Below are 25616 nucleotides of genomic sequence, written 5' to 3'. Positions count from 1 at the left end.
GTCCACCAATTCCAAGCAGTCCAGGAGAAACTCTTTCACTGCCTCAGACCAGCATTGTACTACTTTCTGTGAAGGATTCTCCACTTCAGTTTCTGCATGTAAGCTGGGAGGTGGGACACAGTGTTATGATCTGATTTTCTGGAATGTGGAATGGGGAATGAAGTGGTAGGTGTCTGTGATGGTTGTGTTGTAGTGGTACAGGGTATTCGGTCCACTAGTGGATGCTGGAGATCAGAGTTAAGAGTGTGGTGCTGGAAAATCACAGCAGGTCAGGCAGCATCCGAGGAGCAGGGAAATCGATGTTTCGGGCAAAAGCCCTTCATCAGGAATTAAGGCAGGGAGCCTCCAGGGTGGATAGATAAATGAGAGGGGGTGGGGCTGAGGAGAAGGTAGCAAAGAGTAGGTGGAGATGAAGGTGATGGATCAGAAAGGAGGATGGAGCAGATAGATGGGAAGGAAGATTGGCAGTAGAACAGGTCATGAGGATGGTGCTGAGCTGGCAGGTTGGAACTGGGGTAAGGTGAGGGGAGGTTAAATGAGGAAACTGGTGAAGTCCACATTAATGCCCTGCGGTTGCAGTGTTCCAAGGCAGAAGATGAGGTGCTCTTCCTCCAGGCGTCGGGTGGTGAGGGAGTGGCAGTGGAGGAGATCCAGGACCTGCATATCCTCAGCAGAGTGGAATGGGGCATTGAAATGTTGGGCTACGGGGCAGTGGGTTTGATTGTGGGTGTGTCCCGGAGATGTTCGCTAAAGCGCTCTGCAAGAAGGCATCCAGTCTCCCCAATGTAGAGGAGACTGCATCGGGAGCAACACATACAATAAATGACATTGGTGGATGTGCAGGTGAAACTTTGATGGATGTGGAAGGCTCCTTTGGGGCCTTGGATGGAGGTGAGGGGGGAGGTGTGGGCACAGGTTTTACATTTGCAGCGTGGCAGGGGAAGGTGCCAGGAGGGGAGGGTGTTTTTTTGGGAGGCGTGGACCTGACGAGGTAGTCACGGAGAGAACGGTCTTTGCGGAAAGTGGAAAGGGGTGGGGAGGGAAATATATCCGTGGTGGTGGGGTCCATTTGGAGGTGGCGGAAATGTCAGCGGATGATACGGTTTATGCGAAGGTTTGGTAAGGTGGAAGGTAACGACCAGGGGGTTCTGTCCTTGTTAAGGTTGGCGGGGTGGGATTTGAGGGCGGAGGTGCGGGATGTGGATGAGATGTGAAAATGTTTCAAATATAAGCCCTTCAACAGTATTGAGGCTTGTGGGACAGGGGAGCTGAGAGATAAATGGGAGGTAAGTGGGGCTTGGGGGACAAGGAATGTAGCTGAGAATGCAATAGGTAGATGAAGGTGAGGGAGAAGGTCGGAGACAAGGGTGGAGCAGATATATTGGAAAGACTATGGTCAAGAGGGTGGTGCCGAGTTGGAGGCTTGGGACTGGGATAATGTGGGGGAAGGGGAATTGAGGAAACTGGTGAAACCCACATTAATCCCCTGTGGTTGCAGGGTCCCAAGGTGGAAGATGAGGTGTTCTTCCTCCAGGCATCGGGTGTTTAGGGATTGGCGATGGAGGAGATCCAGGACCTGCATGTCCTTGGTGGAGTGGGAGGGGGAGTTGAAGTGTTCAGCCACAGGACAGTGAGGTTGGTTGGTACGAGGGTCCCAGAGATGTTCTCTGAAATGATCCGCAAGTTGGCGCACTGTCTCTCTGATTGTAGAGGAGACCACATTGGCTGCAATAGTAGATCTACTGTATCTGTTGCACTTTGGGACACCTGCACCAACCAATCCCACCACCCTGTTGCTGAACACTTCAACTCCCCCTCCCATTCCTGCTCCTCAGATGCTGCCTGACTTGCTGTGCTTTTCCAGCACCATATTCTCAACTCCAACACCCTCTTAAAGTTGGCCTGTTTGAAGTTGCTAGCCACAATGAATAAGGAGAAAGTGAGGACTGCAGATGCTGGAGATGCGGATTCCTGAAGAAGGGCTTGTGCCTGAAACGTCGATTCTCCTGTTCCTTGGATGCCGCCTGACCTGCTGTGCTTTTCCAGCAACACACTTTTCAACAATGAATAAGGATTTGAGGAATTTTGTCTCCAGAGCATTTGTAGCAGTGTAAATTTCATCCAGGACATTCTTCACATCTGCATGTTGTGGAATGTAGACTGCTGTCAGGATGGCAGAGGTGAACTTACGCGGCAGACAGTAGGGATGGCATATTACTGTAGGGTATTCTAGGTCCGGGAAGCAGTGGCTCGCCAGGGTTGCCACATCTGAGCACCAGGTGATGTTGGTTAGGAAGCATATCTCTCTGCTCTTTGCCTTACCCAAGGATGCTGTGCAGTCCATGCAATGTATGGAGAACCCCTCAGCTTGCAAGGCACAGTCAGGTATGGTAGGAGTGAGCCATGTTTCTACAATAGAACACAAAGCAGTCTTTTGGTTCCCTCTGGAAGGTAAGTCTAGATCTGAGTTCATCTATTTTGTTTTTGCTAGCTTGGACATTTGCTAGGAATAGGTGATTGATTGAGAGTTTTGAGGAAGTAACCAAGAAGATTGATGAGGGCAAAGCAGTAGACATTGTTTACTTGGATCTTGCAGAACATTGTCAAATGCTTTACTAAGATAGATTAATTGTAAAGTTAGATCACATGGGATTCAGGGTGAGCTTGCCAATTGGATACAAAATTGGCTTAATGGCAAGAGACAGAATGATGGTGAAGAGTTGTTTTTTGGACTGGAGGTCTATGACCAGCGGTATTCCACAGGGATTGGTGCTAGTCCATTTTTGTTTGTCATTTTATATGAATTATTTAGAAGAGAATATAGAAAGCATGGTTAGTAAGTTTGTGGATGATGCCAGGACTGCTGATATAGTGGTTTGTGAAGACGTTTATTTAAGATAACAAAGAGATCTTGATCAATTGGTCAATGGGCTGAAGAGTAGGAGATGGAGTTTAAGTTGGATTTGCATTTTAGTAAAACAAACAAAGGCAAGACTTATATAATTAAAAATAGAGCCTGGGGTAGTGTTGTGGATTAGAGAGCTCTAGAGGTTCAGATATAGCAAGTTTTGAGAAGGTTTGTAATTCATGTTGAAGTTCTGGATGTAAGTCTGCTCACTCAGCGAGCAAACCTACATCCATGTTCGGATATATAATTCTTTGAAGTTTACATCACGTATAGGTAAGGTGGTGAAGAAGGCTTTAACATGCTTGCCTTCATTTCTCTGACCTTTGAGTATAGGAGTTGGGATGATATGTTGGTGTTGTACAGGATGTTGGTGAGATCTCTTTTGGAGTACTGTGTCCAGTTCTGGACGCCCAGTTATAGGAAGGATATTATTAAGCTGGAGAGGATTCAGAAGAGATTTATCAGGATGTTGCCAGAAATGGAAGATTTGAGTTATATCAAGAGGCTGGAGAGGCTGGGATGTTTTTTGCTGAAGTATAGGAAGTTAAGGAGTGATCTTAGAGGTTTACAGAATCACGTCGGGTATAGGTAAGGTGTCTTTTTCCTAATGTGGAGCATTTCGAGAATAAGACTTTTTTTTAAGGTTAGAGAAAAAAGATTGATAAAAAGCCATGAGTGGCATTTTTTGTACATAGTGGTTCGCGTGTAGAATGAACTTCCTGAGGAAGTGGTGGATCTGGGTACATTTACAGCATTCAAAAGACTTGTAGATAAGTACGTGAATAAGAAATATTTAGAGGGATATGGGCCAAATGTAGGCAAGTGGAACTAGTTTGGTTTGCGATTCTGTTTGGTATGGATTGGTTGGACTGACGTGTCTGTTTCCATCCTGTATGACTGTATCATATGTGAGGGGCAAGTATTTTTACACAGTGAGTGGTAGATATCTGGAATGCAGTGCCAAGGATGGTGGTAGAGGCAGATATGATAGGGGTGTTTAAGGCGCTTTTAGATAAGCAAGTGGGTATGCAAGGAATGGAGGGATGTGGACCAAGAGCAGGCAGAAGAGATTAGTTTATTTGGCATCATGTTCAGCACAACACTGTGGACCAAAGGGCCCATTCCTGTGCTCTTCTAAATTCTATATGACATCAACAGTACTATCAAGCAGCACCTGCTCAGTAATAATCTGCTCACTGATGCCCCGTTTGGGTTCTGCCAGGCCACTCAGCTTCTGACCTTATTACAGCCTTGGCTAAACATGGACAAATGAGCTGAATTCCAGAGGTGTGGTGACAGTGACAACCTTGAAATCAAGGTGTGGCATCAAAGAACCATACCAAAACTGTAATCATTGAGAAGCAGGAAACAAAGTTTTCGCTAGTTGAGGTCATACCTATCACATAGAAGGATGGTTGTGGTTATTGGAGATACCTCATCTTAGCTCCATGACATCTCTGCCGAAAGTCCTCAGGAGAGTGTCCTAGGCCCAACATCTTCAGCTGCTTTATCAATGACTTTCCTTCCATCATAAGGTCAGAGCTGGGGATGTTCGCCATAAATGCTCAATGTTCAGCACCATTTTGTGACGACTCAGATATATAGGCAATCCATGTTCAAATGCAACAATATTTGTCCAATGTCCAGGCTGGCAGGTGGCAAGTAACGTTTGAAAATTTTCTTTCAGCATGCAGATATAATCCTACATTCTGGCTCAGGATCTTATCTTGGAAGCAGTTGTTAAGGGAGAATAAATCTTACCTGCAGTCTCACCTATTCCTCTCAGTTATGTGAACAATTGTCTACTTTGCCATTACTTAAAGTAATGAAATTGATACTTACACTTTTCAAATAGAGTTAGAACCCTCTAGCTTTAATATGTTAATACGAGGGAAAAAAAATCAAGTACAAATAATTCAAGCAAGCAAGTCTTTTTGAAGACGTATGTGTTTGTTCATAAACTATGTCCAATTTACATAATCTGTAGAAGTTGAATTTTGAAAAGAAGTTGAATCTGTAGAAGTTGAACAATTTTGAAAAGCAAGTACTGCTTTTCAAAATTGTGAACCTTCTCTTGACTCCTAATAGTAACTGTGTAAAACTATTTGTCTTAACTAATACTATCTGTACAAGAATGCAATTTACATTATTTAATACTGAGCACTTGAATCCCATGTGTACCATTCCTGTGGTCACAAAAGGAATTTGAATGATGTTTAACTTAATCTCCAAAATCTTTCCAGTGTAAATTTTCTCAGTTAATTTCCAATGTAACTTTGCACTTTTACAAATACAGATTCAACTATATGAATACTCAATTCGTCAATGATATTTTTATATATGTCAATCACAGCTTAACATAACTCTCAAAAATCCTTTCACTTTTCTTTATTCTGGTCACAAAGCCTGGAGTCAATTTTATTAAAGAAAATATCTGTAATTATTATAGAGGGCTACAGAATTCAAAACTTGATTTCTTTATCTGATCAAAATTACCAAATTTGCATCATCAACTTCTTTTAATTCATTGAAGGGATGTGAGTGTTGCTGCCAAGGTCAGTATTTATTGGCCATTACTAATTGGCCAATACTACCTGGAGAAGGTGGTGGTGAGCTGCCTTGAACCATAACAGTCCCTAGTTCTAGGGACATGCATACTGTGGTGTTTGGAAGAGAGTACCATAAGCGAGTTTTGAGAAGATTTGTAGCTTAGGTTGAGGTTTTGGATGTAGATTTGCTCGCTGAGCTGGAAGGTTCATTTCCAGATGTTTCATACTAGGTAACATCTTCAGTAGACCTCAGGTGAAACAATGCTGAAAATTCATGCTTTCTATTTATATGTTTGGGTTTCTTTGGGTTGGTGATGTTATTTCCTGTGGTGAAGTCACTTCCTGTTTCTTTTCTGAGGGGGTGGTAGATGGAGGTCTAACTCAATGTGTTTGTTGATAGAGTTCCGGTTGGAATGCCATGCTTCTAGGAATTCTCGTGCATGTCTTTGTTTGGCTTGTCCTAGGATGGATGTGTTGTCCCAGTCCTTCATTTTCCGTATGTGAGGATACTAGTGTGAGAGGGTCATGTCTTTTTGTGGCGAGTTTGTGTTCATGTATCCTGGTGGCTAGTTTTCTGCCTGTTTGTCCAATGTAGTGTTTGTTACAGTTCTTGCACGGTATTTTGCAAATGACATTTGTTTTGTTTGTTGTCTTTCAAGTTCATTAGCTGCTTTTTTAGTGTGTTAGTGGGTTTGTGGGCTACCATGATGCCAAAGGGTCTGAGTAGTCTGGCAGTCATTTCCAAGATGTCTTTGATGTAGGGGACAGTGGCTAGGGTTTCTGGACGCGTTTTGTCTGCTTGTTTGGGTTTGTTGCTGAGAAATCAGCAGACTGTGTACTTTGGGTACCCAAATAATGCATCAGAACGTAATTTCATTGAGCCAACACAAGCTGTAGCACAGAGGAACTACACAGAGCAGAGGAAAATCACCTATACTGTGTATTCAAAAAGAATGGGTACCCAAACAACACAGGCTGAGAAAAGGAACGGGAAGGGACCTCACCACAGGAAATAACATCACCACAGGAAATGAATCACCAACCCAAAGAAACCCAAATATATAAATAGAAAGCAGGAACTTTCAGTGTTGCTTCCTCTGAGGCCCACTGAAGATGTTATCTAGTAGGGTAACGAAATGTCTGGAAATGAACCTTCCAGCTCAGCGAGCAAATCTACATCCAAGAGTACCATAATATTGACTCAGGGTACTTATAGAAAAGTGATATATTTCCAAGTCAGAAAATATATGTGGGCCTTAAAAGAGACCTTGCAAGTGGTGCTGTTCTTCAAATATCTGCTGCCCTTGTCTTTCTAAGTGGAGTTTTTGTGCATTTTCAAAATGCTGTCTAAGAAACCTTGGTAAATGTCTGAAGTGCATCAGATAGAACACATCACTGCTACTATTTGTTGGAAGTGAAGGGGGTGAATGTTTGTAGATGTGGTACCAGGGATTTTAGAAGGAAGCTGTGGTGCAATAATATGCTGGATTCACTCATCATTAAGGATACTAATGTTTGCATAGTCTCTTCCTCCTGTTAGTTGTCTACTTATCTGCCTTCATTTATGACTAGGTGAAGTTGGATGACAGAGCTCAAATTCTATCCATTGATTATGGGATCGCTTAGCCCGTTCACAAGATCATGTTGATTTTGCTTGATTTTCTTGAACTGTTCAAAGTACCCTGACATAGCATTGTTAATATTAGCTTCTAACATTGTCCCTATGACAGATACTAATCTAGATGGCCTGTAGTTTCCTCATTTCTGTCCACCCTCCTTTTAGAATAAATCAGTTACATTCACTAATTTCCAATCTGAATCTAATTGGTATTATGAAAATCACAACTAATGAGAGATTTTTGTTATCTCCCCATGCTATTCAATGGAATTACTATGGGTGCAAGATGACAAAGATTGGTACCTGAATATTGAAGGGCATATGACCCGTAGGAGGGGAGGGGGACTTAGAAAAATTCGAGGAATGACTCTCTTATGTAATGATACTATTAATATAATAGAGAAGGAAAACCTAGGTGTAGGAAACTGGGGTACAAAAGTGGTCTAGACAGAGATAAGAAATGATAGAAGAATTAAATTCATATTTTGTGTCAGGATTCACCATGGAGGATACAAGTTAAATCCCAGAAATAGCTGTGAATCAAGAAATGGAAGAGAGGAAGGAACTGAAGAAAATAATAATCAAAAGGGAAGTAGTGCTGAGTAAATTGTTGGAGTTGTGAGCTGACAAATGATGGAACTAGAGGCCAACTATTTTAATATCTATCATAGGGAAAATAGTAGGAAAAGTGGGGCATCTGGAATAATTTGAGGTAATTAGAGAACATAGTTTTGTGAAAGGGAAATCATGTTCGATAAATTTATTGTTCTTTTAGGATGTAACATGTTGCAGATAAAGTGGAGCTGGTGAATATACTGTACTTACATTTCTATAAGGTGCCATTGTAGAAAATAAAAACTGTGTAGGGGGTAACATATTAGTATGGGTAGAAGATTTGATAGTTAACTGATAACAAAGTAGACATAAAGCATTAATTTCTGGTTAGCAAGATGTGACAATGGGTATGCCATAGGGATCAGTGCAGGACCTTAGCTTTTCACAGTTTACATTAATGGTTTAGTTGATGCAATGGAAGGTGTGGTTACTAAGTCTGCTGATGGCACAAAGATAAGTAGAAAAGTAAGTGTGTTGGGAAAATAAAGAGAATGGCAAATAGAGAATGCTGTAAGAAGGTGCGAAATTGTTATTTTTGGCAGGTTTACTTGTGGTGCAGTGCTAGAGTCCCTACTCCTCGACTAGATGGTCAGGTTGAAATCCCACCTGCTTCAGAGGTGCGTCATAACATCTCTGAACAGGTTGATTAGAAAAATAGATTAAATTTAAGAAGAAACATTATCTGGATGATTAGAGATTACAGCAGTTTGCGATGCAATGGGTATGCTAGTGCATGAATCATACAATCACATATTTAGGTATAGCAAGTAACAGATGGAATGAAATCATTTATTGCAATGGGAAATTAAGTACAAAAGTAAGGAGATTATACTTAAGGTATTCAGGGCATTGGAGTAATCACACTTGGAATATTGTGTACAGAATTGTTCTCCTTGTTTAAGGAAGGATATAAATTTGTTGGATGCAGTCCATAGAAGGTTTAGCTAACCTAACACTTGCACTGTGTGAGGGTGTCTTGGAAATATATAAGATCCTGAGGAGTCTTGACAGGGTATATATGGAGGGGATAATTCCCCTTATGAGAGAATTTAGAAATGGGATCATAGTTTAAAAATCAGATGCTGTTCCTTTCAACAGAGGGTAATGAGTCTTTAGAATTCCCTTCCTAAAAGGCAAACTCTGTGGGCCAATCTTTGCCTTTCTTATTTGCATCCCGGTAAAACTGGTGCGAGTGGAAGTGAAAACAGGTTACCTGGGAGGTCCAACTATCTGACTGAAGAATGCACTCTGATAAGTAGGTCAGACACCCATCTCCCCTTCTGTTTGATAGAAAAAATAACCCGTAATATAAAGATGGGTGAAGGAATGACTCAACATAATGATGATAGCAAAGGTGGTGATAGTAAAATGATCCAGAGGACAGAGCACCTGGGACATTACCAAATACTGAGACCAGAGTGCTGAAGTATGCAAGTGAGGTAGCTACAAGCTTGGTACCAACCAATGGGCAGAAAACAGATGTCAGAAATCGATGAAAAGTGGAATTGTGACTAACATGAACCTAATTCTTTGTGTTCTCTAATTCAAGTCTCACTTTCCAAAGGGAGGATCTGTTCTGTCATCTGCAACCCTGTAATCCACCTCAAGAAAGAGAGTGTTGAAGCCTCTAAGGATAATATTACAGTTTACCTGTGCACCTTCCACCAGTGGAGTTATAGTCACCTTAGTGTGATTGTGCTTAGAATTTGGGTGACAATTTGTGAGCACATCTTAGGCACTCCAGAACAGTTGTTAGGGGCTGTGACAGCTAAGTGACATAACTTGTGGAGGCCAGACCCTGAGCGAGCCTGAGGCTGCTGATGGACCTTTGGTTATGGTGACACAAAACTGATTAGAAATGCAGCAACAAACAGAGGATCATATGGCCGAACTGTCACCTGCCAGTACATCTGGAATCACATGTAAGGACGGTGGATTTCCTTTCCCAAAGAGCATAAATGAACAACATGGGTTGTCAGAATAATCAATGATAGTTTTGTCTCACCATAACCAAGACTAGATTCCAATTTCAGATTTATTAGCTGAATTAATGTGTATTCTATGATGGTTACACAGCCTTCAACTAATGCCTTGTTCTGTGGCAGAATGGCACTCGCTCTGGTCTTACTCAAGCTCATTCTGGTTCTGGTGAAATCACCCTGACGTTACCTTCAGGAGAGCTGTGACCTCTCAGCAGTCACCACTCTTCAGTGACCTTCAACCATTCCTTATGCTGCTTCTTAGTCTGCACCGTTCCCTTCTGATAAAAGCTCCAAGTAATGGCAGGCAACACAGACAGACTCGCCTTCAACCTTAAAGCATGCTCATCACCAGCTTTAGACAGTGGTGAGAGTGAAGGCCTGTGAGAACTGTGTGCCTCTAACTTAGATAGCATTTAGTTCCTAAAATATAAAATTAGTGCACATTTTTAAGGCAATTTAGGTTGAGCAAAAGGTTTGCTCTTGCCAGTGCCCTCTCATCTCTGGAAAAAATAAAAACATTATCACAGTTGCATTGTCTTTAGCTAGTTTAATTTAATACTATTTTCTTAAAATAAGTATGCAGAGGCTTATGAAATTTGTGTGGATTTGAAGAAATATCCACTTTGTGTCTTTTAAAATTACATTGATATTCTCCAATTGTTGTTTCTTTTCTCCATTGCCACTCTTCAGTTATTTTATTCAAATTTTCATCATTCATGCTTCCAATATGTTTTTCAAGATTTTTTTGTTTATGCACCCAACGTGAATGAAGTCCATTTCACTCATACATCTCATCCAGTTCTTTAGCTGATTTTGTGCCACGTGCTTACCTACAACTTTGGCAATGATTAAAAAAGCCCCAAAGACATATAAACTAAGTTTTACATTTAGTTTTAGGTCAGCCACCTGAAGTGTTAGCTATGTTGCTCTCCATAGATGCTGCCAGACATTTTGAGTATTTTCAGCACATTCTGCTTTTATGATTAATTTAGTAGTTGATCTAAACATCATCTGCACTCTTCATATAGAATTAATTATTTTCGAGGCTTATTTATGCGCTGTGTTTGCTGCTTTTGTCACATGTTTAAAAATCACAAAAAAAAAGTTCTATCCCAAGGAAGAATAGATATGTTAAGTTAAGGATGAGGCATCTATAACAAGGGAATTTAGATAAAGCATAAAAGCAAAAGAAAAAACATACAATATGGCAAAAATTAGTAGAAAGCAAGAGGATTGGGAAGCCATTCAAAATCAGCAGAGGATAACTAAAAAAGCAATAAGTGGGGAGAAGATGAATTATGAGGCTAAGCTAGCTAGTAATACAAAAGAAAGAATGCAAGAGTTTTTTTTCTCATATATGAAAGGTAAAAGAGAGGCAAGAGTGGATACTGGACCATTGGAAAATTAGGCTGGAGAAGTAGTAAGGGGGAACGAAGAAATGCAACAGGGTCTGATAGGTATTTTGAATCAGTCTTCACAGTGGAAGAAACCAATAGCATGCCAGAACTTCAAGAGAGTTAGGGGCAGAGGTGAGTGAAATGGCCATCGCTATGAAAAAGGTATTAGGAAAGTTGGAAGGTCTGAAGGTGAATAAATCAGCTGGATCGGATGGATTACACCCCAGAATTTTGATGGAGATAGCTGAGGAGATTGTGGATGCATTAGTGGTGATCTTTCAGGAATCACTGAATTGGGGGTTGAACAGAGTGGTGGTGAATTGTTTCAGAGGACAGGGGAATAGCTATTGTGACTCCCTTGTTTAAGGAAGGGAGACAGAAGATGGGAAATTATAGGCCAGTTGTACAGAGGAGAGCAAATAAAGGACAAAGAGCAGGGATAAACAGTGCTTAGTGTGAACTGATAGACTAACAGCAGGGTTTGGATAAGATAACATCTTAAGTAGGCAGAAAATGGGGAAGATAGTCAAGCATGTTTAAATAATTGAGTTTGGAGGTGAGAGCATGAACAAAAGGTATGGTGAGGCAAGGGTTGTTCATGTCATGGAGATGATATTAGATCATCAGTGCAATGGAGAGCATATGAAGTCAGAAGCACAATTCAAGGTCAAGTGAGCTGGCCAAGGTTGCACACAGTTGACTTGAATCATAAGCAGTCATCAATTAGGGAGATGGAATTTATGGCAAGTGTCAAATTTGATGATTTCAGAGTTCCTGAGGCAAGTACAGCCCTTTCAGATATGGATGTGGGATAGAAAGTTAGACAGCATAGTCATTGGTAGTGTAGAGATAAGTGATGGAGAGATAGAGATAGATGGCATCTATGTGGAATCTAATGTGATGTCTATAAATGATGATGTGAAGGAGTAGCATATAAATAATAAAGTGTGTCAAGAATTGGGGTCAAGAAGAGACTCCATTGCTGAAGATGTTCAGTATATAATTAGATAAAAGTGGAAATGACTAAGAGCAATCCATCCCTGCTTAATAATTAATGTGAAAAATTGGAGCAGGATGGTAAAGCCAGTTAAATTAAAGGTTGCACAGGATGGGGGGTTTGGGGTTTTTTTGGCGGTTATGTACTTATGCTGCTCCACAGTCAGAGAATATCAATTGTGACTGTGTTAAGGCTGCTTCATGCTGTTGCTAGAGAGGAAATTATCAAACATGGAGTGTTGGAGAAAATGAGCACAGATTTGAACAGCAATGTGTACTCAAGGATTGTGGAAGGAAAAGATGTTTGGATATGGAATGATAATTTATAAGGGCAGCATAGTCATTGGCAATGTAGAGAAAAGTGGTGGAAAGATAGAGCTAGATGCCATCAACCTATGTGGAACCTAATTTCCTATCTACAGATGAAGACGTGAAGGAATAGCATATAAATAATGAAGCACTGACGTGCAGAGTGAGTTCCGGTTGAAGGCCCGCTCAGGTAAGCAGTCTCAAAGGAAACGTACCTTTGAGCACCTGAGGGCTGGTGTGGTGTGAACTAAAGGTTTAGAAATGAGCAGGATGGTTATTGGATTGGAATCTAGTGCAGGTGGTCAGACCACGTGTGGAAGCCTGTGTGTTGAGCTACTGTGATGCAATGTTTATTTGTAATTTGTTTATCTGACTGTAATATAAATCTTTTAACTATATCTTATTTCTAACTTATTTTTTAAACACTGTAAAGTAATGCAATTACTTTACTTTTTTATTCCTCTTTTATACCTAAGATTTGTACCTAGATACTTGTACCTAAGATGGCACCATAAGAGGTGACATTATAAAACTTTTCACTGTACTCCTTTACTTCTATACTTGAGTACATGTGTTAATAATGGATATTCTAATTCTAAGGACAGTAAAGGTTGGATGATTTTGAAGAGGAGGTGAAGTTAGATTTAATTAGGAGAGATCCGGTTCCCTAAGGAGACTGCCCATCGCAAGAAATAGCTTACTTATATCTTTTGGAAATAGTTGAACTTTATGTGCATCAGACCAGCATGTCATTCCTCCTTCGATGCTACTTTCAGCGAAATCCTTCTTAGCATTTGCTAGGGACAACCATTCCTATCATTTGGCATTGCAGTCTTTCATGAAAAATGAGTAGTTAATAACATTCTCTTGAGAGATGTGGCATTGCTTTGGTAGGTATTGTTTTTTTCTCATTACATATTTATACCCATCTTAATTGTGATGTCATCATTGTGTTAATTGATGATTTCAGTTGATTAGTCTAAGGACTGTAATTCCTAATTAACTAATTTGCAAACCTTTCACCTGTTTTGTGCATCGATTATTCATGAAATCAGGTTAATGTTGCAAAGTGAAGCAAATGTATATATTCAACAAGTTTCAATATATTCAATAAATGTGTATATATTCAATATTGTTGAGCAGAAAAAAATGCTGTATATAGGATAACAAGTTGCATTGGACTTAACTCCAGGTTTTATATTTAAAGCTTAGTTTAGGGAGTTGATTTCAGAAACTTTTGAGTTGCATTCAATTTTGTTTTGGTACTTAATCTAATCTGTAGTATACTGCATGACTAAACATCACTTGACGAGGGAAAGAGCTGCCCAACAAATGGCTCTTCAAAATCTCAGTCTCACATTTCAGGAGATAAATATGGAATGAGGAATGCAGGGCCCACAACTGTTAGTCCATGTGACTTGTGGGTTAAAAGAAAAGCAATGTGAAATGTTTCTAAATTTAACTGGCTGCCTGACAGTTGATGTTTCAGCTGAGAGCACAGGGTAGGAAAACCAGAGCTCTGAAGAGAGAGGAAAAAATAAATTCTACCTAACTGAGTGAATCTCTTGATTTTGGGGATGAACCTTGCAGTAGGATTCAAACCAATGCTTGGAGGCGCGCAGACAATGGACAGTTTGGAGAAACAACTTATTTGTCCTATTTGTCTGGAAATGTTCACAAAACCGGTTGTGATTTTACCATGTCAACATAACTTGTGTAGAAAATGTGCCAATGATGTTTTCCAGGTAGGTGTTTCAGAACTTACCAAAATTTGACCATGGTATAGTTATTAACATTCATGCAATATTAATTAATTGGAACATTTCAGTAGCTGCTTAATGTATTTATATTTCATGTAAACATATGAACATTTTAAGTCCATGCAAACTAATCTTTAGAAACATATTCTTGATAAGACAGTTTTAATATTTTTAGGCTTGCTTTGCCTGAGATTGCTTGTATGGCAGAACTACACATTAAGGGACACAGGGAATGAGAAGTGAGAAAAGAAAATATGTCAGATCACAAATATAGTGAGGGGGAGAAAATATGTTCAAGTTCAGCACATCCCTTTTTTAATGAAAAAAATCTTTCTCCTTGCTTGACCTGTGGATGATAACACTGGTATTCAACTGCATGGTTCCATTGAAGTAAAAATTAACAAAGAAGAAAATCTACAAAAAGAGAAAAGTTGACAAAAGGCAAAGGATTATGAGTAACACACTATGTAGCTGAATACTCTTTGAGGGCTCTTTAACACTTTTTCATTTGGAATGTAATTCCCAGGCTTCTAACCCATTCTGGCAGTCAAGAGGCTCCACGACAGTGCCTTCAGGGGGTCGCTTTCGCTGTCCTTCCTGCCGACATGAAGTAGTACTGGATCGCCATGGAGTTTATGGCCTGCAGAGAAATCTCCTGGTAGAAAATATCATTGACATCTACAAGCAAGAATCATCCAGGTTACGTAATGGGCTTTATTAATAGAGAAAGCTGAACTGAGAATGGATGTGCTTTAGTTAATGGTCTGCAAACATGGAGACCATTTTCTTATGATCATGTACTCCTGCATTGTTCTTTTGGCTGAGGTAAAATAAAAGTAGGTTTTCTACCAACCACACTCTGGAATTAAAGTGTGAACAAACAATATCAAATCCCTTTGGGAATACAGTAGAATGGTCCACAATGGGAATCCAAATAGTACTTTGTAGGAAATGGTCACAATTTTTAAATTAAGAGACTAACAAGGTTTGAGGAAAAGGAATAATGTGGTAAGTCAGGTAATATGGGGAACTGAGTCTGAAACCATAAAACTACAGAATGAAAAGGTGGAAATCTTTGTGTTCAATTTATTTGGAATGATGAAATGACACATATTGAAATGAGCATTTACACTATGATCTTTGTGTCTTTTTTAAAGTTTTTTTTTTAAAGAGGTTTCCAACAGAGGACTATGGATATATACGGATGATTTCCACGCTGTCTTCTTATTAGTTCATTTCAAAACTACTCCTATTGGCTTAATCACTTTTAACGGCCCTATATTGTTCCAAAATTAATTTTCAGTTTTCTTTTAAAAGATATTATGGTCTCTGCTTTTAATAACAAATAATTCTAGTTCCAATGTCTTATTTTCTTTGGAGCATTAAATCAAAGCCTACTTAAGAGACCTGTGATTAATGGATGAAAGGAGGAACATCTAACACCAGACGTGTATGTTTAAGTAGAAATGCTATTTGTGAAATCCTCAAAAATAAGGCTGTTTGCTACCAGCACATCTCCTCCAAAAGTTCCCTGATGTATGACAGAGCCCATCATCAGTGCTATTCATATGAAATCATTTTTAAAATATGAAGCTATGACTTCCGATTGCATGGTCTGACGCAGTCAAACAAATCACCAACATAAGGTATTTTAAATATAAAGTTGAATTCTCAGTGATAAAGTTATTTTACTTTTCTCTTCAGAAACTTCTCATCTCAATTAGTCTATCTAGTTTGCAGTTGTTATTATTTTTTTCCAAATAACAGTGATGGGTAAATAGTCTAAATGTTGACTGTTAAGAGAATTCAAACTTTGTCCTTCACTCAAGGACATTCCAAGTGCTTTGCAGTTAATGTAGTGCAGTCACTATTGTAATTGGGGAAAACACCACAGCCAATGTATGCACATTAAGGTTCCATGAGTAACTGAGAATATTAGCAGGTTAATTTATTTTAGCAAGAGAATTTAAAGCTAGGATTTACTGAATCCGATACTTATCATTGAGTCAATTATGGCAAATGATAACTCTCCAATGTGAGTTATTAGTCACTCACATTTTATCTTTATATGAACCCTCAATTATATTCATCTAAGTTTTTGATTAATGTGCAGCTGTTTTATTAACTAAAGTTTATGAATTACACAACATTCACTTTGCTCTAGTTGTAGTAACTGTATACTTGTATAGTAATTCACAGTGTGCAAGTAGCTAAAAGTTCAGAATTATTTTATAAGCTCATTGTTTTGTTCACTGAACATTTAACATAGGTGTTATCAAAATTTTTGATCCATATTATACAGATCAGAGTCAAAAAAACTATATGTGAAAGTGCAATGAACAAAATAAATAATTTTAAGTGTAACACACCCATTCTTTATTTCTTTATGAATGCTAGCTTGTACAATGGGCGTTTTGTGCTCAGTAGTGGTATTAAGCAATCCAAAATGGGTGTGGCATCAGCTCAGTGATAAACACACTCCACTCAATATTAATTCCAATCATATCAGAATACATCCTACTGCACAGTTTTTTTTGTTTCTCTACTATCTTCCTTTCTGTGAAAACTGAAATACCCTAAATTAAGGGTGATTTGGAGATGCCAGTGTTGGACTGGGGTGTACAAAGTTAAAAATCACACAACAGCAGGTTATAGTCCAACAGGTTTAATTGGAAGCACACTAGCTTTCAGAGCGCCACTCCTTCATCAGGCGGTTGTGATGAAGGAGCGACACTCTGAAAGCTAGTGTGCTTCCAATTAAACCTGTTGGATTATAACCTGGTGTTGTATGATTTTTAAATTAAGGGTGAATATTGACTTGCACTCATTAGGAACTGTATTGAGATCATCTAGTTTGATTTCAGGTAGAACCCAGATAACAGATTACGTTATTGCATTGGATTCAAATTTAAGGCTTAGTGTGTTATTGTGTCACTGAGCTGATGTATTTGCCCTCTAGTTTTGGACTTCCCTACCCTGGGGAAAAAACCCTAGCCAGTCACCTTATCCATGTCCTTCATGATTTTACAAACATCTCTAAGGTCACCGATCAGCTTCCAATGCTCCAGGAAAAATAGCCCCAGCCTTTCAGCCTCTACCTACAGCTCAGAAACTCCAAACCTGGCAACATCCTTGTAAGTTTTTCCTGAACCCTTTCAGGTTTCACAACATATTTCCTATAGCAGAGAGACCAGAATTACAGCAGTATTTCAAAAGTGGTCTCACCAATATCCTGTACAGCCGCAGCATGACCTCCCAACTTCTATACTAATGATTTTGAATGTTTTCATGTTTAAAAATACACTAACTATAAATCAGTTAACTGCTGGTCAAAGTGAACAATTTCTGACACTTTGCTTTACAAATCTGTCCAAAATATCATTTCTGCAATTATGCTGTTCAGAATTTAAACCAAGTTATCTCATAGAATCCATAGTGCAGAAAGAGGCCCATCAGCCCATCAAGTCTGCACTGACCCTCTGAATACCATCCACCCAGATCCACCTCACCTCCCATAACCCCGCTTGGGGTTTTTACCATGTCTAAACTATCTAACCTGCATATCTTCGGATAGTGGGAGGAAACCAGAGTACCTGGAAGAAACCTACTCAGGCATGGAGAGAATGTACAAAATCCACACAGTTACCCAGGCTGGATTCAAACTTGAGACCCTGGTGCTGTAAAGCAGCAGTCCCAACCACTGTGCCACCATATTGCCCTTAATTTACTAAACTTACTTTGTCTTCCACAAAATTGATTTGAGATGTTTTCATGTATATTGGAAGTGCTTTATGAGTACATGCAATGGCAACGGTTACGATTCTGGCAAAATTGGAGCAAGTGACATTGGAGATCATTGAGAGTGTATTGTTTGAGGTGGAGGTGGTGAGGAATGTGTTAATAAAGGAGGGAAATGGAAGTATGGGCAGCTATTGGTTGGATGAGTGGGTGGGTTATGTTGAGTTTGTGGAGATGGGAATAAGCTGGGTCTGACTGTTTGTTGAAGAAAGAAGAAATTGAGATGGGGAACATTGGAGAATTATAGGATGGGGATGGGGAATGTGATGTATTTGTGTCAGGAGTGAGATTTTGAGGTTCATGCTGGGATTAAAGGTCCTGGTTAAATTGAAGATGGATTTTTTTTAAGATTCCCTACAATGTGGAAACAGGCCCTTCGGTCCAACAAGTACACACCAATCCTCTGAAGAGTTACCCATCCAGGCCCATTCCTGTACTCTGTATTTACCCCTGACTATGCACCTAACACCATGGGCAATTTAACATGACCAATTCACCATGGAAGGAAACCAGAGCACCTGGCGGAAACCCATGCAGTCACAGGGAAAATGTGCAGATTCCACACAATCCCCCAAGGTGGAACTCGAACCCAGGTCCCTAGTGCTGTGAGGCAGCAGTGCTAACCACTGAGCCACCGTGCCGCCCACTTCCAATATGTGTTGAAGGAGCTGAGGAAAGGGGTACGTTAGGGTGGGGTAGGATGGAGGTTGTGCTGGGAGCATTTGGATCTGCTGTGGAGGCTGGGTCTGGGATGTGTGTTGGGTCTGGAATTGTTGAGTTGGGAGTGGAGGATGTATTTGTTTGGGCATGTGTTTCATCTGCATTATGGGTGTGGGTCAGTGTTGGTGGAGGAGGTGCATTCATTTCAGGAGAAACAACTTATTTCTGAAAATTATAGTCATAGCGTAACTTTAATTTCTTTCAGGCCTCTGCATACCAAATCTGACCAGCAGTTAATGTGTGAAGAGCATGAAGAGGAAAAGATTAATATTTACTGCCTGACTTGTGAGGCTCCAACTTGCTCAATGTGCAAAGTATTTGGTGCGCACAAAGATTGTGAAGTGGCACCTCTTCAAAATGTCTACAAACGTCAAAAGGTATCTTATTAATATTTTGTTTGCATTTAAAGAATACATATGCCCCAGGGAAGAAGAAACTTACTAAGTGGAGGCTGAGGCAGCCATGGCTAACAAGGGAAGTCTGGGACATCATAACAGCAAAAGAAAAGGTACACAATGTAGTGAAGATTAGTTGGAAGCCAAAGGATTGGGAAGCCCTTTAAATACCAGCAAAGGATAATTTAAAAAGCAATAAGGGAGAGAACTTGAAACATGAGAGTAACCAAGTTAATAGTATAAAAGAAGATTTCAAAAGTTTTTCTTTAGGTATCTAAAAGGTAAGAGAAAGGCAAGAATGGATATTGAACTGTTGTAAAACGAGGCTGAAGGAGGAGCCATGGGGAACAAAGACATGATGGGGGAACTGAATACGTACTTTGCATCAGCTTTCACAGTGGAGGACATCAGCAGCAAACCAGAACTTCAAAAGAGCCAGGTGGGTAGAGGTGGCCATCACTTAGGGGAGGTTGCTGGGGAAGCTGAAATATCTGACAGTGAATAAATGACCTGGACCAGACCCTGAATTTTGTAGGAGATAGCTGAGGAGATTGTAGAGGCACTTGTCAAGATCTTTCAGGAATCACTGGAGTCAGGAAAGTACCGTAGGATTGAAAAATGTCTAATGTTACATCCCTGTTTAAGAAAAGAGGGAAGCAGAAGACAGAAAACTATAGGTTGGTTAGTATGACCTTGGTCATTGATAAGATTTTAGAGTTCCATATTAAGGATGAGATTGCAGTGTACTTGGAATTACATAGTAAAGTAAAGCTGAGTCAGCATAGTTCATCAAGAGGCCTAAAAATGTTAGAATTCTTTGCCTAACTTGCTCATTACCTATTGAAAGGAGAGTCTGTGGAAGTGATTTGCTTGAATTTTGAAAAGGTGAGCCAGAGGAGGCTGTTCAATATGATAAGAGCCCATGGTGTTTAGGGCAAGGTATTGGCAAGGATAGAGAATTGACTGACTGGCAGAAGGGAGAGAATGGGGATAAAGGGGTCTTTTTCAGGATGGCAGTGGTAACTATTAAAATTCTACAGGGGTCAGTGTTGAGACCATAATTATTCATGTTTTAGTTGAATGATTTGGACAAAGAAACTGAGGACATTGTTGCTAAGTTTGTAGAAGACACAAATATAGGGACAGGTAGTGTTGAGGAGTGGGGAACCTGCAGAAAGACTTTTCAGGAAAGGGGAATGGGCAAAGAAGTGACAGATGAAATGCAATGTGAGAAAATGTGAGGTAATGAACTTTGGTGTGAAAAATAGAGGTATAGACTGTTTTCTAAATGAGGAATGACTTTGGAAATCTGAAGCACAAAGGGACTTGGAAGTCTCAGTTTAGGATTCTCTTAATAATAACATGCAGATTCAGTTGGCAGTTAGGAAGGCAAAGGTTTCAAGAGGGCTCGAGCACAAGAAAAGAAATGTATTGCCTTATAGAAGCTCTCATCAAACCATGAGAAGAATGTGAGGACTGCAAATGCTGGAGATCAAACTTGAAAAGTATGTTGCTGGAAAAGCACAGCCGGTCAGGCAGCATCTGAGGAGCAGGAGAGTTGACGCTTCTAGCATGAGCTCTTTTTCTGGAATGGGGGTGGGGAGGGCAAGGGGTCTGAGAGATAATTGGGAGGGGATGTGGGACTGGGGAGAAGGTAGCTGGGAATGTGATAGGTTGATGAAGGTGGGGGTGATGGTGATAGGTCAGAGAGGAGGGTAGAGCAGATAGGTGGGAAGGGAAATGGACAGGTAGGACAGTTCAAGAGGCCAGTGCCGAGTTGGAGTGTTGGAACTGGGATAAGGTAGAGACAGGCGAAATGAGGCAACTGATGAAATTAACATTGATCCTGTGTGTTTGTAGAGTCCCAAAGCAGAAGATGAGGCATACTTCTTCCATGCATGGGTGGCTAGAGTTTGGCAATGGAGGAGGCCAAGGACTTGCATGTCCTTGATGGAGTGGGAGGGAGAAGTTGAAGTGATTGGCCACAGGGCGATGGGGTTGTTTAATGCGTGTGTCCCAGAGATGTTCTCTGAAATGTTCTGCAAGTTGGCGTCCTGTCTCCCCAACGTAGAGGAGACCACATCGAGAGCAACGAACACATGATATGTGTGGAGATAGAGGTAAATCTCTGTCGGATGTGGAGCCTTGGAGGGAAGTGAGGGGTGAGGTGTGGGTGCAGGTTTGCATTACTTGCAGTCACATGGGAAGGTGCCGGGAGTGGAGGGTAGGTTGGTGGGGAGTGTGGACCTGACATGGAAGTTGCGGAGGGAATCGTCTCTGCAGAATGCAGATGGGGTGGGACAAGAAATATATCCCTGGAGGTGGGGTCTGCTTGTAGGTAGCACAAATGGCGGATAATGATGCGTTTTTCTCATAGGTTGATGGGGGTGGAAGGTGAGGACTGGGAGGTTCTGTGTTTATTGTGATTGGAGGGGTGGGTTACAAGGTCAGTGGTGCAGGCAGTGGAGGAGATGCTTTGAAGGGAATTGTTGACCACTTGGGAGGATAAATTGCAGTCCCTGAAGAAGGAGGCCATCTGGGATGTTCTGTGGTGGAATTGGTCCTCCAGATGAGGTGGAGGAATTGGGAGTAAGGGATAGCGTTTTTACAGGAGGCAGGGTGAGAGGAGGTGTAGTCCAGGTAACTGTGGGAGTTGGTGGGTTTCAAGTAGATGTCCATGTTGAGTTGGTCACCAGAAATGGAGATGGAGAGGTCCAGAAAGGGGAAGGAGGAGTCCAAGATGATCCAGATGAATGGCAGGAAGAGGATTCAGGAGTATGGGATCTTAGATTACTTACAGTGTGGAAACAGGCCCTTCGGCCCAACAAGTCCACACCAACCTGCCGAAGCGCAACCCACCCAGACCCATTCCCCTACATTTACCCCTTCACCTAACACTATGGGCAATTTAGCATGGCCAATTTACCTAACCTGCACATTTTTGGGAGGAAACCCAAGCAGACACAGGGAGAATGTGCAAACTCCACACAGACAGTCACCTGAGGCAGGATTTGAACCCGGGTCTCTGACGCTGTGAGGCAGCACTGCTAACCACTGTGCCACTGTGCCGCCCAAGTGAACTTGAGGTCAGAGTTGAAGATGTTTATGAAGTTGATGAACCATTGAACTTGTACTTTCACACACGTCACCTACTGTCTCCATTGCTCTCGATGTGGTGTCTTCTACATTGGAGAGACAGGATGCCAATTTGCGGAACATTTCAGAGAATTCTCTGGGATAAGGGCATTAAACAACCCTACCACCCTGTGGCTGAACAACTCTCCCTCCCACTCTGCCAAGGACATGCAAATCCTTGGCCTTCTTCACTGTCAAACTCTAGCCACCTGACGCCTGGAGGAAGAACGCCTCATCTTCCATCTTGGGACCCTCTAACCATATGGGTTCAGTGTGGATTTCACCAGTTTCCTCATTTCCCCTTTCCCCCTCCACGCCCCCTCACCCCACATGTGTACCTCTTACGCTCGCATCCAAATCATTTATGTAAATGACAAAAAGTAGAGGACCCAGCACCGATCCTTGTGGCACTCCACTGATCACAGGCCTCCAGTCTGAAAAACAACCCTCCACCTTGTCTACATAGGTAAGAATATAATTAGCCATGATCTATTTGAATAGCAAATCAGACTTGAGGGACTGAATGTCCAATTCCTGATGCTTCCTATGTCTGATTTCATTACTGGAACAAATACTTCTTAACTCTCCAGACTGCTCCCTTCATCTCTTTGCTGATTGACAGATGCAATTGCACATGGCTTCAGTAAAGGGAAAGAGAAAGAGAAGCAAAAATCAGATTAAACTAATTAATTAAAAAAGCAGGTTGAACAAGACAATTAGGAACAGGGAACCAACAAAGGTTAAAAAATTGTTGAGTGAGAAAAGCATCGACAGAGTGGGTGAACACTTGGCATAGTTGATTGGCGGGTTGGAAACACCTGTTGCTATGCACTTGGTTGTTTGATCCTCGGCCTGGTGTAAATTCAGTGCTAGTGCAGTTATTTTTGATTCAAACTTTTGGTGTAGCTCAAATAGAGCATTAGGAAAAATCTCTGCTCTTAATTTATCTGTAAGATTATTCAATTCTGTTACTTTTGCTGACTAGAATGGCCTATACTCTAGCCTCTTCCTATTCTTTTGCAGACTGAGCTCAGTGATGGTATTGCAATGCTGGTGGCAGGAAATGACAGAATCCAGGCAATCATAACTCAGCTGGAAGAGATTTGTAAAACCATTGAGGTAAGTTGACAGACAGCAATACGTCACAACTAAAGATGTGAAATAATGATCCTTTGAGTTATCATCTAATTAATACTGAAGAAGTGCCATCAATTAATAAAGCTTCCAAGTTTACAATAGTTGTTCACTCTGGTCCTTCCATCACACCTGTGTTTCCTAGTATAATGGCTTCCTTTCCAGGAAACTCTATTTCATATTTCTCAAAATCTCAATATGGCCTTGATCCTTTCTGTCTCTGTAACCTCCTATAGTCCCACAGTTTTTCATGACTTTAGCTTTCCAATTTTTACATATGCCAAATTATGTTCACTTGGCTATTGTTTGCCATGTTTTTACCTGCCTGGGCCCAAACCTTTGGAATTCCCTCTCATTACTCCTATCGGTCATACTTCTTTAAAATTCTCTGTAAAGCCCACCTTTTCAAACAAATTTTGGTAATCTGTCCTCATATCTCTTTATTTAGCTTAGTCTAAAATTTTGATAACACTCATGGAGATGCTTAATAATATTTTAAAAATCTATCATTGGATGTCACTGGCTGGGCCAGCATTTATTACCCAAGTTGTCTTTGAGAAGGTGATGCTCTAGCCACTAAACAAATGCAAGTTGCTGTATAGTGTCAATAAGTAAAGAACGATACTGTTTGAATTTGTCATTACAACCATTTCCTTGCAAACCTTTGGAATTTGAGAGTCTTTAAGTTGATTTATGAAAGGACAAATGAAAAATAAAGGGTGGCACGGTGGCACAGTGGTTGGCACTGCTGCCTTACAGCACCACTGATCTAGGTTCGATCCCAGTCTTGAGTGACTGTCTAAGTGGAGTTTGCATGTTCTCCCCATATCTGTGTGTCCCCTCCACAATCCAAAGATGTGCAGTTTAGGTGGATTGTCCATGCTAAATTGCCTGTAGTGTCCAGGGATGTGTAAGCTTGGTGAATTAGCTATGATTAATGCAGGGTTATAGGGACTGCATCTGGGTGGTATGTTCTTCGGAGGGTCAGAACATAAGGAGCAGGAGTAGGCCATCCAGCCCTTCGAACTTTCTCCATCATTCAATAAGATCATGACTTATCTTTTCGTGGACTCAGATCCACTTACCTGTCCTCTCACTGTATCCCTTGATTCCTTTATTGTTCAAATAAAATCTACCTTAACTTTAAAAATGTTTACTGAAGTAGTGTCAACTACTTCACTGGGCAATGAATTCCATAGATTAACAACCCTCTGGGTGCAGAAGTTCCTTCTCAATTCAGTCTGAAATCTTCGCTCTCTAACCTTGAGGCTATGCCCTCTTGTCCTAGCTTCACCTGTCAGTGGAAACATCCTCTCTACTTCTATCTTATCTATTCCCTTCAAAATTTTATGTGTTTCTATAAGACCTCACCTCATCTTCTGAATTCCAATGAATATAATCCCAGTCTACTCAGTCTCTGCTCATCAGCGAACCCCCTCAACTCCAGAATCAACCTAATAAACCTCCTCTGTACCACCTCCAGTGCCAGTATGTCCTTCGTCATGTAAGGAAACCAAAACTGCACACAGTACTGCAGGTGTGGCCTCACTGGCACCTTGTACAGCTGCAATGTAACCTCCCTGCTTTTAAACTCAATCCCTTTAACAATGAAGGACAAAATTCCATTTGCCTTTCTTATTATTTGCTGTACCTGCAGACTAACCCTCTATGATTCATTCACAAGGATACTCAGGTCCCTCTGCATAGCAGCATGCTACAACTTTTAACCATTCAATTAATAATCCTTTTTACTATTACTTCTACCAAAATGGATGACTTCAAATTTATTGACATCATATTCCATCTGCCAGACCTTTGCCCACTGACTCACTGTGTCTATGTTCCTCTGCAAAGTTTTGCAGTCCTTTGCACACTTTGCTCTGCCACTCATCTTAGTATCATCCATAAACTTTGACACCCTACACATTGTTCCCAACTCTAAATCATCTATATAAATTGTAATAACTGCAGTCCCAACACTGATCCCTGAGGCAACCATTAGTCATTGATTGCTAACCAGAATAACACTCATTTCCTTCCTGTTAGTCAACCAATCCTCTATCCACACTAATACTTTACCCCTAATGCCATGCAGCCTTATGCAGTAGCGTCTTGAGCGGCACCTTGTCGAAGGCCTTTCGGAAATCTAGGTACACCATATCCACTGGGTCCCCATTGTCCACCTTGCTCGTAATGTCTTCATAGAATTCCAAAAGGTTTGTTAAACTTGACCGGCCCTTTATAAACCCATGCTGCGTCTGTGCAATGGGACAATTTTTATTGAGATGCCTTGCTATTCA

At 40.8% G+C, this 25616-nt stretch overlaps 1 protein-coding gene across 1 annotated transcript in view; it reads left to right on the top strand.

Annotated features, from left to right (window-relative positions):
• Window positions 1-13830: 13830 nt before the first annotated feature.
• Window positions 13831-25616, top strand: part of trim54 (tripartite motif containing 54) — a 69701-nt gene continuing 57915 nt past the window's right edge. The window contains exons 1-4 of the mRNA XM_043682147.1: window positions 13831-14119; window positions 14661-14833; window positions 18858-19029; window positions 23206-23301. Of these exons, the coding sequence (XP_043538082.1) occupies window positions 13952-14119; window positions 14661-14833; window positions 18858-19029; window positions 23206-23301 (609 nt within the window). The 5' untranslated portion in view covers window positions 13831-13951. The remainder of the gene's footprint in view (window positions 14120-14660; window positions 14834-18857; window positions 19030-23205; window positions 23302-25616) is intronic.

Source organism: Chiloscyllium plagiosum, chromosome 3, assembly GCF_004010195.1.
Source record: "Chiloscyllium plagiosum isolate BGI_BamShark_2017 chromosome 3, ASM401019v2, whole genome shotgun sequence".
NCBI classification, from domain to species: Eukaryota; Metazoa; Chordata; class Chondrichthyes; order Orectolobiformes; family Hemiscylliidae; genus Chiloscyllium; species Chiloscyllium plagiosum.
This window is presented reverse-complemented; position numbering and strand designations above follow the sequence as displayed.